Below are 15,730 nucleotides of genomic sequence, written 5' to 3'. Positions count from 1 at the left end.
ATATTTACCAAGTAAACAAATCCAGAAAGAAGTCAACAACTTTTTAACAGAAAAAAACAGTGAGGAATAAATGAAAAACAGGTAGTCCTTGACTTATGACCACAATTGAACCCAAAATTTCTGTTGTTGAGAGATTTGTTAAGTGAGTATTGCCCCATTTTACAACCTTTCTTGCCACAATTGTTAACTGAATACTCCAGTTGATAAGTTAGTAACCTGGTTGTTAACTGAATCTGGCTTCCCCATTAACTTTGTTTGTCAGATGGTGACAAAATGTGATCACATGACCTTAGTACACAGCAACGGTCATAAATATGAACCGGCTGCCAAGCATCTGAATTTTGATCACATCATCATGGGGATACTACAAAGGTCGTAACTGTGAAAAACGGTCATAAGTAACATTGTTCGTGCCCTTGTAACTTGGAATGGTCACTAAACGAACAGTTGTAAGTTGAGGACTACCTGTATAAATAGTGGGATATTAACTTGGTTATTTCCCATAGATAATTTTAAATTTACTTTTCATCTTCCTATTGTCTTAGTGATAGAATGGGCCAAGATGAAATAGTACTGGAAATAGCATCTGATATTCTAATAAGGCTACCATTGACTGTAGAGAATATGCAAGGGGCATCTAACAACGAATATGTGTCTACAGAAATTATAACCCTTAGAAGTTTCATGTCTGGACCAATTTGGGCTGCAATTGTGAAAGCTACAGAAGGTCAGAACTTCATTTCATAGAATTTTCATATGTCATCATTTGTCTATATAGAGAGAAAATGATATCTATGCATATACACTTGCATATTATTATGCAGTAGTTATACATTTGTATGCAAAGAGAGAGAGAAACAATTAGTGTTCATGCATGCATGTGTATGTATAATTACTAGCCTAAATCAATCTATTACAGGATGAAGGCTTCTTTGTTGAAGGTTCTAGATCACAAACTACTTTTCAGGCCATCTACAATGCAGGTTGTTAGATATATATATACCCACACTTGATAGCATGCAGTTCACAACCTTCAATAAAGGTTCGTAACCTTCAATAAAGGGGTCTTCATTCTTCAGTGGCTTGTTTGAGCAGTTAATGGTAAATAGACAAATATGTCTGTGTGTGTGTTCGCACATTCGTGTGCTTGTATGTTATTAACAATTATTGCAATAATGAGAAATAAAATAAATAGTAATTAAAGTGTAAAACTTTGTGAAGCACTTTGCATACAGTGGGGAACTTACAATTCTCTGTATATTGCTGATCTACAATTTCCAACATCTTTCATTTTTTCCTAAATTGATTGATTATGATGTAAAGTTTTAAAGGCATGAGAATTATTTCTCCTAACTGATCAAAGGAAGAGCAGTTACTAAAACAATGACCAGGTATATTATCCTGCATCCACAGAGGAAGCGAGTATATTTAAAAGGCAGGAGAAATTGGGTAATTTTTTTTACCATAAATTGCCTACCTACTATACAGATTATTTGAAAGTAGCATACTTGCTGGAATTTCTACAGTGTAACCTTAGCTTGTTAACCAGTTCTCTCTCTCTTTCACAATAGATTTTTATTCTATTACCAGTTCACCTTTGCTACCTGTTTTGCGCCAGGAGATTGACCATTGTAATAATTTACTATTCTTAATAATTCAGTCATTACAAGAACTTCAGCAGGGAATCAAAGGAAAAATTATCTTCACTAAAAGATTAGAAGAACTTTATAATTCAATATTGAAAGGCAAAGTAGCTGATTTCTGGGAGGTGTGTGAACAATCTCATATTTTACTTTTGCTAAATAATAATAATAATCATGGATTTGATAGCTGGACAGAAATGCAATCTAAATATCTGGCTGATGGGGTGACAAACCATAGTAATTTATTAAACTTGTATGCTGCCTGATTCTCAAAGATTCTAAAACAATCAAGCCAAGGAATTTCAATAAAATCAATAAAACATAAAGGATAAAACTAAAATATAACAAGGATGATGAAGCATAGAAATAAAAATGGAAATACAAAATTACAAATACAAAACATGTTTATGTTTTCTGGTTGTTTGGAGTAAATAGATTGCATTTTTTGCTTCAAATAAGTATATATATACTTACATATATACTTATGCACACACATCTTTCTGTTTCTGTGAAATTGATTCTATAGAATTTTTTTCTATAACAATTACTGCAGATCAAAAAATAATGTATATGTTGAAATATTTGTGTACATATTTGAATTCTAATTTATTCATGATAAGAAAGTTATAAACTATTTGGGGAAGTTGTGAAGTATTTAGTTGACTCTTATTTCAAAATGCATAAGAAGAATTAGATCTGGTTGGAACATGAAAAAGAGACCACTAGGAAATTCCAAGATAGACTGCTAAACTGAAACAAATCATGAAAGAAGCTAATAGCATATCACAAAACAACATCCAATCACCCACCAGTTTAGCCTTACAAAAATCACAAAACCAGCACAAGATAAAACAACAATGATGGCAAATAAATAAATAAACCCAGAGAGGAATCAATAGGAAGAAAGAGGCATCAATTGTCTTCTCCAAAGGCCTTGGAGAAGGTTTTATTGCCTTTTAAAATATCAATAGGGTGGAAATCATTTGAATTTGGGGGGAGAATCTCATTCCAGTTGGTGGGCATTTATTGATGGAACCTGAAGCATGCCAATCTCGCCAGATGGATTTTCAGGCAGATACAATGGGAAACATTGTAACTAGGCCCTGTGCCATCCGGGCCTTTATAGCTAACAACCAGCATCTTGAGTTGGATCCAGTAGCAAACTGGCAACCACTTCAACTTGCAAAGTTAATTTTCAGTTAGAGCTCATTAGATTGTTATGTTCAGTTGCTTTATCATGGCTGCCATTTATATATTTTATTTTTGTTGTTGGTTGTATTTTTAATTTTCCGATAGCTACCTAGAGAAACAATGGTGAGATGGATGGCCATATAACATGAATGATGAAATAAAACAAAAGATTTTCCCAAAAAGTATTCTAATTCTTCCTGTGCTCAGTTTAACAGGAGTATCAACCATAAATTAATAATGTCATTTGATTCAACGATGTCTGTTTGTCTGTTATTGAAGTAGAATAATTTTCTATTGTTGCTTTATGTCATGTTTGCATATTAATGTACTTTTGGAAAAAATGCAAGTACACTTTATCTTTTGTTCCATTCTTTTGTAAATCTGTACAGCAAAGTTCTTTTAAGACAAATAAACCTTTAGGATCCTGGATTGATGATCTCATTATACAAGTGAATTTCTTTGCCATGTGGGCTGATCGAATTATCACCTTTATGCAAGCAAGGTAATATAAACGACAATATAAACTCAACTTTGGGTGTCAGTGTCAAAGACATTTTAGTTACTTAAAATGAAGACAATTTTCTTCCCCCCAAAATTCATTACCTTGAAATTGATGGGATAGTCATATACAAATAGACAGAAAGAATTGCTGAAAGGAAAAGAATCTAATGACTATTTCAAAAGGAAGTATTTCAGCTTCTCCACAATGAAAGTGAGGGAGTCCAAGGATGCCGAATCTCATTTTCTATTATTTTGAACTCTCACTCCAAGTGAAACAGAAGCAACTTCTCCTCCTGTACTCCTAACATTGCATGTCATTTCCCTTTCCCTGTATATTTACTGTACACACTTTCCATTAGCTTCTTAGGTGCCATGGAGTCGGGTTCAGCCCTGATGGCTGTATGGACAAATGCTCATCATTGGGGAAAGAGTTTAAAAAACAATCACATAGAATCTGGATTGTAAAGGGCTATTTAGATCATCAAGAATAAACCCCACTCAGTGCAAGAAGGGAAACTAAAGCATCACAGACATCTGCTTCAATACTGTACATTCACATCCTAAATAAAGATATTTTTTTCTTCAATCAATCAATCAATCAGAATAGAGTTGGAAGTTCTGAATTCTACTCTAAGTTCTTGAATTCTTTTATTTAAGTACTAGTCTTCAGGATTCTTTCTGCAAATACAATTCTTATTTTATTTATTATTTACCACTGTGTAAAATTGGCTGCTAACATGAAGGCAAATACTCTAAGTTATAGTATTATGTATCTTTTCTGTTGGACTTTCCTATTTAAGTTAAAATCAGCATAACATAATATTCGTTAACTACTTCTATGATTTTTGCCTCAGGCAAATCAGTAACTTTATTGGGGAAGTGAAAATACTAAAAAAAAAGGAGTCTACAAAATCCACAAACTTTTGCTGCATGCTTTCACATATATTTAGAAAACTATCGCAGCTGATTTTCAGTTGTGGAGAGGGGTTATTCCTTTGTTTTCTTCAAGGCAGAAGAGCATCTTGCCTTTTAAATGGAACATATATTTCAAAAATAACAAAATGCATATTAACTTTTTTTCTTTTCCAGTTACTTTGTTTCTTGATGTTATTGTTGCACTGTTCTCTCTCTGCCTCTTCCATCCCAGTGCAACATATCATTACCACCCTTTTTTTCCTTTTTTTTCTTTTTTGGTGGAAGAAAAGAAACAAAGTTTATGAACTTTTATGTAAGAGAGGATGGTTTTTGTGTGTATATACAGAATGAGGGAACAACGAATTTAACACAGCGAATGGCCTGTTTTATAGATAATTAATTTTAATCTTTAGTATTATTTTTTCTGTACCTGTCTTTTATTGAATTGTGATTCTGGTCAGTGCACATACACATACATATGACTCATGCACACATTTATTATGGGAAAGTTTCAGCTAGTGTTAAAAGCTCTGCGTTGATGATATCAGAAAGCTGATTGTTGTTGTTTTAACCATTCAGTCATGTTGAGTCTTGGTGACTTTATAGGCAAGTGCTGTCCATACTACCCTGTCAAGCAATCTTCTTTCAGTTGATAATATCAAGCCATCATGTTCTTTGCTTGCCCCTTCTTGTTCCACCAACTATTTCTGGCATCAATGACTTTTCCAATGAATTTGGGTGCCTGTCATAGCCAAAGTAAATAGATGTAGTCTTATGATTTTAGTTTCTAGTGATGCATCTGCTTTAGCACATCTCTGTTAGTTACTCTGGATATCTATGGTATATGCAATAATTTACGCCACAGCACCACAGTTCAAAAGTGTCAATTCTTTAATCGGCTATTCTTAGTGTCCAACTCCTCCACCCTTATATTATTATAGGGGAGACTATTGCTCTAACTAGCTTGCTTTTTGTATTTATATATGTATCTCTGCTTTTCTAGACCTTATTCATGTTAACCATTGCAGTGCAGCCTAAAGTTATCCTGTGTTTGATTTCAGGAGTAGAACTGTTAAGCTGGTAGTAAAATGTTATATAAAAATTGGCATTTGCAATTGGATGGCATTCTCAGGCATATAGATCCTGCCCTTAATATGATAGATATTATCTTGATTACAGCAGCAGATTTTCTACCTTGTCCAAGGCACAAGTGTCAATCTATAAGTCATGGCATTCTTTAAAAGCTGGTTGCAAGTTGTGTCATTTTAATCATTCCTTTTTCTCTAGTAATCAGCTTACCTTTTTGGATGTTAAAATCCATGGATACATATAATATACTGCATATGTATGCTTTTAAATTGATTGTATTAATTTTGCATTTAACTTTATAATTGGTTTCCATTTATTTAGTAGAATTCAATGAATGCATGCCGCATATAATAGGAGAATTGATTCAGAGACTTGGGGTTTTTAATGATAGGCAGGTCATCACTTGAATCTTTACTTTCTCCATCTGGGATTTATTCTCTCTTTTTTATAACTTTTTATTGATTTTCCAATATTACAATAGTATCTTTTGAAAAGCAACATGGTGTCTGGGTTATAATAGTTACATTTCATACAAACACATATTATTACAAATCTCCAATTTGTTGTAACCAGTATTTCCTCTCTCTTTTTCCTTTAATACATATTATCTCTTATCTAAATTAACATACTTATTATTGTTATCCATCAGTTGTTTAGTAGTTTTCTTACATTTGTCAATACTTTCATATACAGTATTTTATATTTTAACATTCCATCTTTAAGACATCAAACACCTTATATATTTTTCCAGTTTTAATTTTGCATTGATATTAAAGTTAAACATTTGAAGTTTCTCATTTTTATATGTCTGGGTGACCTCCCTTCCCTTTACAGAATTCTCTCCAATACCTAATAATATAAATACACTTCTTATCTATCTCATTTCCATATCAACAAGTTAGTAATACAATATAATATTCTTGTTTTCATTATAGTTTCAACATATTGAAAATTAGCCAAAATTTCTCCCATTTCAACATTTAATACATCCTTTCATATCACTACATCCAAGCATATTAATCATTCTTAAGATATATATATCTTAATCAATTTCATTTAAACAGCTCTATATTTCAATTTAACTGTTTATATTTATACATCTGAGTTCTTTTTTAAAAAAATTAGCCAATATTTTTATCTACTCATCAAAACAATCTCTCGTAATCCAAGTACAACCCTGTCTATTTTAGTGTTTTCCATTTTAGGCCTCTTAAATATGTTCATTCTTCTTCAATCTGATACTTGCTTTTTTCCTTTGCCATGTCATTTTTCGTTTCCTTGCTTCAGGTTCACCAAAGAATTCTTGTGTTATTGTATTGTAATGAAACAACCCTCCAATCTCCATATAAATAAAACAATATAAATAAAATTATTATTATTATTATTATTATCTTCTCATTATTTTCTCCTCTTGATATAATTGTCCTGGACTGTGTATTTTTTCTTCCATCTGTTTCTCATTTGATCTTCAAGTGTCTGTGCTTGTTGAGTAGTTAAATCTTCTGTCAATGTATTTGATTGTTCAATTTCTTCTGTTATGTTCTGTCCTGATAGATTATTAGTTGTTGTCACAATTTGAGTTTGCTTAACCAAGACGCTTTCTAGTTTTTTCCCCAAAAGCTCTTATTTCATCACCGGCTATAGAAAGGAACTGATAAGTTTGGCAGGTTATTTTCATTATAGCATAGATTTGTTTTTGTATTTCTTCCATGGTGTAGTCTCACATCTGGTGTTCAAGGTTAGTCTTATCTTGTTTTCTAAGGTATCAGCCAAGTCTCTTCTCATCTCTCTCTCTCTCTCTCTCTCTCTCTCTCTCTCTCTCTCTCTCTCTCTCTCTCTCTCTCTCTCTTTTAAAGAGTGTCAGATTGCAATTTCAGGTTTAGCCACTGGGTGTCCCCCAAGTGCTTAAAAAATTCTTTTCTTTTCTTTTAGAGAACTATCTGTTAATCTCTTTTCAATCATTTCTTCTTTTTAGAAGAGCAAAGCCAAATTTTCAAATAAGAGTAGGAAGTAAGGAGTAGATAGTCAAAAGCTTTTAGTCCACAAGCTATATAGTTGAGGTTCAATTCCTTTTTTCAACTTTTTTTTTAAAAAAAACACCCCTGGAGGCTTGATCGCTGCTATTTTGAAGGGAGGGTTGAACTCCCCCCTCCCTCTCCACAGGGGGGAAGATACTTAGCAGCTTATTTAGGTGAAAGGAAGAAGATTGGAGCATAAGAGAGGGAACTTACCCAGTCTCTTCCACACTGCTTTAATGTTGCCTGGTGGTAAATGTGAATTTGGCTGTCTGCAGCCTAGTAACCGGCCACATTGCTATGGCCAGTCATTCGTCTGCTGGTTCAAAGGGAATACATGCACTAATGGGAGGGTTGCAGCTCCCCCGCATTTCTGCAAAAACCCCTTCTTGCTGGTCGCCCCTCCAGGGTGACTCTTCGGCCCTTTTAGGATCCCCTAGCAATGCGAAACTGGACGTGAAAGATGAGAGCCGTCCTCCAGAAGTCCATAATGGTGGCGTTGGCAAACCGGAAGTCCTTAATCTCTCTTTCTCTTCCTCCCTCCCTCCCTCCCTCTCTTTCGCACACACAAACATAAATATGCACACACCAGCCTCACTCCTTTCAGCCATCACAGTGAAAGGTGGGATGATCCTCTCTGTGCAATGAAAATCCTAACAGTTGGACTGGAGGTTATCTGAGCCTTCGAGTCCAGGCTCTGAGATTATGAGCCATTTTGCAATGAAGGAATCAGTTGATCTAGTTCAGGGGTAGCATAGCTGGCTCAGGAATTCTGGGAGTTGAAGTCCACGAGTCATAAAAGAGCCAAGGTCTAGTTAAATGAGAAGGTCAATTTCTGAGAAACTGAAAACTCCATTGTCTCCCTAAAGAGCCAAAAATTGCTACTGTTGAATTGTATCAAAATTACTAGATTATTTGATTACTACTTAGAAACATATAATAATACACTAACTTCAGTTAGCTACTGAGAAATGTAATATTCTTAAACTTACTAATGTTTTGAACAGGTTTAATGATTTACTGGTGCTTCAGAGACAAAGCAAAATACCACTTCATCTTGGTGAATATCCTGATTTTCACGCCAGTTATCAAGGACATCCTAGCCATTTTTGGCTTCCAGGTTTCTTTTTTCCACATGGTACATAATTTTGTTATTTATTTTATTCATAGACATTTATCCATTATCTATTTTAATTTTCACTAATTAAAATAGTTTGTAGTGCTATAGCTTTTATATTACAAGTAGTCCTTGCCTAGTGACTACTCATTCAATATCTGTTCAAAGTTACAACAATGCTGAACAAGGAGACTTACAAAAACTACAAAACTACAAAAAGTCCTTGAAGTTGCAGCTGCTGCAATGTCCCTCCAGCCATGTAGCAACTGACATGCAATTACAACATTCATAGCATTTCACAATAATGTAATCATCATTTGTAACTGTAACTGAGGCTTTGGACAAGCAAAGTCAATGGGAAGCTGGCAGGAATGTAATGAAATGCAGGTTGCCTTCACATGACATCATGCTTAATGACCACAACCAGAACTGCTGGAATTGTTATCATAAGTTCGCCTGGTACATGGTTTTTCACTTTTTTCACTTAGTAAATGAATGGTCAGTTTCCATTATGGTCATTAGTTTAGTTTAGTTTAGTTTAGTTTATTATATTTGTATACCGCCCTTCTCCCGAAGGACTCAGGGCGGTGAACAGGGCACATATAAAATACAAGGTACATTAACTGAAGACTACTTGTATTTCATTACATTATAAAGAATATCTAGTGTCTAGACAGTCTACTTAATCCATTGAAAATTTTCCATAACTATGAGTGTAACTATGAGAAATACAGTATATTGTTTTCAAGTGTATTAGTGTGCTTAAAGGTTTATAAATTATGTCCTATGATAGATACAGTATATAGAATGTTCCAGCTGAATTAATATAAATGTAGAGTTAAGATTTGCCTGTGATGCTCATATGATATAATCTGGGTTACAATATGATATATCCCAGATAATGCTGATATTACTGCTTCTCTTTTTTCATGTTTTCCTTGATCTCCCTCACTTTCACTTCAGTTTTTCTCAACCACATACTTTCTGCAGATGTGTTCTGAAGTGGGGAGGCTGTCATTAAAGATGAGGGAAATCTTGTGTACTTTGTAATTCTCTGTGTTAATAATTTGATGAGTAACTGAACAAAAAATTATTTATATTTCACATTTCTTAACCACTCATCTTGTACATCAAATAACAAATTCATTCACTCTTTGCAAAGAATAAAATGATCTGCACATAATTAAAGAGTAAATTTAATTAATTTCTTAAGAGTGGTAACAAATCAAGTGCACAATCTGTGTGTTTTGTTCTTGAAGGATTTCTTATTGCTGTGTGTCAGAATTATGCTCGGTTGAATAAAGTAACAGTGGATTCGCTTAGTTTTACACATAAAGTGCTTCCATTAACTCAAGATGAAGAGTTAAGTTTCAACAGAAAAGAAAACATATTAAACAAAGCTTTTAAGGTAAGAATGTGATTAAATCCAATTTAAATAGGACTTTGGTTATTTTTTTTCTTAGTTTCATCTTCATCTTACATTTTCTATTTCCTACCATGGGATGAATGGCCTTCCAAAGTTTATTATAAGTTGTAGTTTGGGATTATCATGATTTGGTACTTGTGTCCAGGCAAGTTTGTTAAGTCTTGAAAAGTGGTGCTATCCAGATTATTTTCTCCATGTCCTGTAACGCATTTCCCCTTTGTAAGTAGAGAGTTGTATAAGATATTATCACTTTGCCTGGAGACGAGGAGACTAACATTTAAATTTCCTTTCCCGTGGGAAGCAGTTTTCAACAGATGACCAAACTCATGCTCTGGCTTTCTCCATGAAGGAGGTTCACTTTTCAAAAGAGCAAAGCTTCTACTTCCCAGGTTTGCCTATGCATGCCAGCTGAGTGTGACCTTTGTTCTGGTTTAACAGTTGAAGATATGGAATATTTTTTGATATGTAGTCAAAATTCAGGTATCCATACAACTGTCATGTATGGTAGTTGTATATATGCCTAAATTTTGGCTACATATCAAAGTGCTACAATTGAAAAACATCTGGAATATATTTATGAAATCATGTAGGAAGAAATGAGATAAAGATATTGCAATGAAAATTATAAGCAGGTAAGCTCAGATAGGAAATGGATTTAGCATACCATTTCTCTAAAGCAAATCATCTTTTTTATGAAGTAATATGATAATGGGCTCTCTGGCCTTTATTTACATATTTATTTATTACTGGGATTTATATGGCCACCTACTTAACACCAACTCTGTGGCATGCAATAGCTGCTGCAGCAAGTAAATCCTCAAAAGGTTTAAGTTTGTCCAGGCTGGCTATGCTGCAGGTCTCCTGTTTGCATCACATCATCTGTCCTGACCTTTTCAGTGGCAGCACCCACCTTTTGAAATGATTCCTCTCCCCAAGCCAGAATTTGATTGGTCCAAACTCTGCTAGTTTATTAAAATCCTGTTTTTTTTCCTTTGGGGATTTGGATCAAGATGTGTTTGATGACCAGAAGATGTGTTTTGTTTTTATTCTTTTTATTGTTGTTTTTATTTTAGCTGCCCGGGCTCACTCTGCTGAGTTATGAAAACCATACAATTTGAAAAAATAGTGTTTTTGCATTTTTTTCTGCAAAGCCTGCAAAAGGGACAGATAGTCCTCAAGCAGCAAGTATCTTCCCCTCTGTGATGATCCAACAGCATCTAAAGTTAATATATGTATCTTTTCATCAGGGAAAGGGGAAAGGATCTATCCTAATTTTTCTGACATCATCTCCATGCAATGGAGGAGGGAGGAGGGGATGCCCCTGTAATTCCTGTGCAATGAGCTTAGTCATCTTCACTTTTAGCTCTCTGAAAAAGACCAGGTTTTATTTTTTTGCTTAAATCTTCCACTCTTTTGGAGCAATCCATATCAGTACTGACTAGAAATACCATCTATCTTTTAGGAAGATTCTCAATATGAAACTGGAGTTAAAATTTATGGCTTATACATAGATGGTGCATGCTGGAATCTCAGTACACAGGCACTGGATGAACCTGAACTTCATAGAAGATTTTATCCACTACCAGACATCCAATTTTTACCACAACGTGTAAGTAGTATAGTTTCACTATCCTGTTAGGACATTTTTCTATTTTGATTACTCGGGTTTAAGAAAATGTTACAAGTTACCGCATTGTTATAATGTAGCACATACTTGAATATCTTTGTTCAGTAGCACAAATATATTTATATTTAAATTCTGGAATGAAGAGGTAACAGTGGCTTTGTGGTTATGGGATGTGGGGGCAAGGTAGAAGTCCTTCCATGTATCCATGGTGCTTATTATCTTATTTTTTAGCCTGCAAATGCACTCTTATCTTTATTTTTTTTCTTATACTCTTAAAGTATTGATTTGATTCAAAAGCTTAAGTAACAACCTCAGCATCAGGTTTTGCTGATATTTAAATTAACATAACAGTTGTTTTAAGTAGATTTAGAGGTAGCCCTACCTTTTTTTCCTAAATTGTAAAATATTCTGGTATCAAGTCTCTTCAATTCCTGAAGTAAATGCCTATTACCAGTATCTGTAAGATACATTAGTGTAATCTTTCACAATATTTCTGTCACTATCCCAATGTTTTCTTCCTTAAGAATCATGCAAGAAATTTATGGCTCTGATTCCTACATTTTTGGCCTTCTTTAATCTTGACTTTGGTATGGTATCACCAATAAATGGAATTGAAGTTGTCTTCTGTCAGATGAACTTTTGATTTCTTCCTGGCTTTCATTTTGCTGGCCTGCTGTTACCAATTCTTCTTCTTTTTTTGAATTTCCTATATTTCATTCATTAATATCCTCATCATGAATATATGGATATTATCACACATTAATTCTACCAAGTCTTCAGTTTTCAACTGTTAAATCTCTGTTCCATTAACCAAGGACATCAAATGCAAGTTAACATGACTTGGGGGAGGAGGGTTACCTCAACTGCTGCTCTCTTCATCTTCTACTGTCACCATAATATGGCTATGTAAAAATGTCTCAGCTTGAAACCTCAGCACCAGAGAAGCCTGTTCCCTAATTTACAGAGGCAATTTTATAAAAGCAGAGTTTTATGAGGGTGGTAGTGTTATTTGAAGCACTGAATTTATGATTTATTCAGAGACACCAAAAATTAAATTTAGCTTTGATTAAGAAGGAAAGCTATCTAGAGTTTTCCAGCCCATAGGAGAACAGCTTCTTTTCTCATGAAAATAATGCCAAGAGGGTGGGGGTGGGGAGAAGGATAAGCAGCCTGAAAACATAATAATAGAACAGAACAGAACAGAATAACAGTTAGAAGGAACCTTGGAGGTCTTCTAGTCCAACCCCTGCTCAGGCATGAAACCCTATACGATTTCAGACTGGTGTGAACAAATTCATCCAATAAGCATTCTGTCTGCAGCTTGCCTCAAAGTCTAAGAGACTATCCACATCTACAATAGCTTCTGGATTTCTGGAGGGGACATTATTCCAGGTCAAGCCCTGCAATTTTAAAAAAGGCACTCTTTCTGGGCCCTGATGGATGACATTACTTCATTATTGGGACTTGTAGCATCTCTATTCTGCCGAATCATAGATGGACAGAAGCAGCCAGAAACAATGCTATCCCATTCTTGCAAAGACCTAAAATTTGAGCCCCATCTCTCAATGAGCAATATGTATTTAAATTGTTCCTTTTGCTGGTCCCAGATTCTTTACTGGTCCTTAGGCGTACAACTTATTTAATATGTAGAAATTGTACTTATTAATGTTTTAATTTAATTATTTTTAGATAACCTTTTGCCCAAGTTACTGTGATGAAGAAGGCCGGTTCTTGTATGAATGTCCTTTATACAAGACACCTCAGAGAACAGGAGTACTGTCTTCTACGGGTGCATCTATAAATTTTTTAACTGCAGTTAATCTGCCAAGTCTGGTAACTCCTAGCCACTGGATAATGAGAGGAGTTGCACTGTTATGCCAACTAGATGATTAAGAAATAAAAAATATTATTTGAAATGAATACTTCATTGTTTCAGTATAGGATCAGATACAACCTAGTTTTAATTGTTTAATGTTTTAAATTAATAATAAAGTTGTTTCCCATGCATTATGTGCAAACTCAAATTTATATTATGGTTTTATTTTTTGCCTTTTTTTCTTTAGTCAATCATTATAGATTAATTACATGAGAGTATGCAATGATCAAAGATGGCACATGATAAACTTAGCCTCTGGATTACATTGCCTCTGATAATGTGCCTAGACGCGTCTCCTTTTGCACTCATGGGCTCTGCATCCTAAATAGGTTCAATAACCCTAATGATTGATGGCTGCAACCTGGTGGATCTGAATAGCGCCTGGAATAATGTAAAATTTAAGCAAGACTAAAATCAGGTGACATTTGTGCTTCCGAATTTCCCATGACTACTATTTTAGTAAATGAATGGACAAGCTGCTAGGAATAATTTTATAACAGGACTTGCATGTTTTCAAAATTCCATATATTGCTACAAATACTAAAAAATTAGGGTTGCTATCCTAATACATATAATTTTATACCTATTCATATTAATCCTGTTTCAGCCTAATAAGCCTTTTCTCTGGTATTTTTAAAATGTGTGCTTCAGTTTCCAAAGTCCTCAGCAAAGGTCATACTGGCTACAGATTCTAAATAGTTTTAAGTCTGGGGGGTTTAATTTTGGCTTAGCTAGTGTTATAATTTGTAAATCATGGTTTTACCAAATTCTATGAGTGACTATATGCAATCAAGCCAGTACTGTTTCTTATCAAAAAAATATTCATGTCAATTATGTCCCTAATCTTTCAGGTTTCCCAACAAAGCACATCCATCCACCTTGCTGGTGGTGGTCTTTTTTCCTTCCATCTTTCCCAGCATTAAAGCCTTCTCTAGAGAGCTAGAGCTTCACATAGGTATCCAGAGTAGGACAATTTGAGCCTGGCCACTTATACTTGAGTGAGAACTGTACGTTGATTTTGACATCCATTGGTTTGTTCTTGGCTGTCCATTATATTCTCAGGAGTCTTCTCCAACACTGAGAGAAGAATGTCATTGCTTTTTCAAGAGATTCTAGGTAATCATCCCTTAAGTTATGTACCCACACGAGCTGATTTTTTCTTTCTTAATTCTGCAGCCTTGCAGTAACAGGATAATTGTATTGCTCCCAGGTGAGATATTGAGGAAAGCAAAACAACAGTAATTCCCATTCTAATGTCCTAGTCTAGCATGACTTATTTTTGGTAACTCATTATGGTTCCTGCCAAGCAGAAAAATTTCTAAATGTGCAGAAAAAGGAATCTAAAATATCCTTCTGTCTAGATTTTCCTGGCACTATAGATACCGTCCATGATTTTATGAATATTGGACTTCTAAGATAACTGCCAGATTTCTATTACTTATTACCATCCTAACATAAATTTCCATCCAGTTTTTTTTCTTTTTACTGCTATCTGCAAAAAGCCTTTTTCACATCTTTTGTAAACAAATATCTTTTTGTGCTATTGAAGAAGGAATGCAGCATTACAACTTTAGGAATGTTGAGTGATATTGAATTATGCAATGAACCCTTTGACACTGAACAGTCAGCCAATAATTTTTATCACATTTAATTTTTACATTGGAGATCTTCTGAGATGGGAGAGCTAACACTGTAGGGATGGTAGAAATCTGTTTTGCAAACTAGTGTAAACATTTATTTTCTTAATGAGTTGGTCACAAGCTATGTGTGCAACCTTGTCTATTATGCTGCTCAAGCTAATTTGACTCAACTGAAATTTGCCTTAATAAACAATTGTGGCTCCTTCAACCCATCACATCTTTGAGATTTTCCAGTTTTTCATTTCAGATTTCAAAGCCAAATTCTGAGAAACTAAGAAATTCCTATGGAATACGGACTGCCCTTCCATGATATACCTATCTTCTTTCGTATTGACTTAAAATTTTCTCGGAGAAAATACTGTAATTTTAGCAGGCAACCTTTTCTCCCTTATTAAGCAATTTTATTACTTAAAATCATAATTTGAAATAGTTGAATGTTCTCAAATATTTGCAAATTGTAGTTTGATCCATAGTTCATTTCACTAGAGAAATTTTAAAGTTTAAAAGTTTGTAAGACCATAGTTTACCTCACCTATTTCTTAACCGAGGAAAGCATGGCCACTGGATTCTATGGCTTAAAAATGGGAAGCAAAAAATGAGAGGTGGTGATCTTGGCAAGGTAGTTATTTCCTCTCCAAATGACCTACATCTCCCTTGAAAACTATCTTCCCAATATCCCATCCTGGTGCA

The 15,730-nt window shown here is 34.4% G+C and overlaps 1 protein-coding gene across 1 annotated transcript in view; it reads left to right on the top strand.

Annotated features, from left to right (window-relative positions):
- The window catches only part of DNAH14 (dynein axonemal heavy chain 14), a gene marked incomplete at both ends in the record, with an annotated part of 201,873 nt that extends 188,456 nt beyond the window's left edge, over window positions 1-13,417 (top strand). The window contains 7 exons of the mRNA XM_081312799.1: window positions 546-727; window positions 1,572-1,768; window positions 3,224-3,336; window positions 8,362-8,492; window positions 9,731-9,879; window positions 11,360-11,506; window positions 13,214-13,417. Coding sequence (XP_081168925.1) covers window positions 546-727; window positions 1,572-1,768; window positions 3,224-3,336; window positions 8,362-8,492; window positions 9,731-9,879; window positions 11,360-11,506; window positions 13,214-13,417 — 1,123 coding nt within the window. The remainder of the gene's footprint in view (window positions 1-545; window positions 728-1,571; window positions 1,769-3,223; window positions 3,337-8,361; window positions 8,493-9,730; window positions 9,880-11,359; window positions 11,507-13,213) is intronic.
- Window positions 13,418-15,730: the final 2,313 nt, after the last annotated feature.

This window comes from Vipera berus, assembly GCF_964194415.1.
Source record: "Vipera berus genome assembly, chromosome: 1".
NCBI classification, from domain to species: domain Eukaryota; kingdom Metazoa; phylum Chordata; class Lepidosauria; order Squamata; family Viperidae; genus Vipera; species Vipera berus.
The sequence above is the reverse complement of the archived record's forward strand: the minus strand, read 5'-3'. Positions and strand labels throughout refer to the sequence as shown.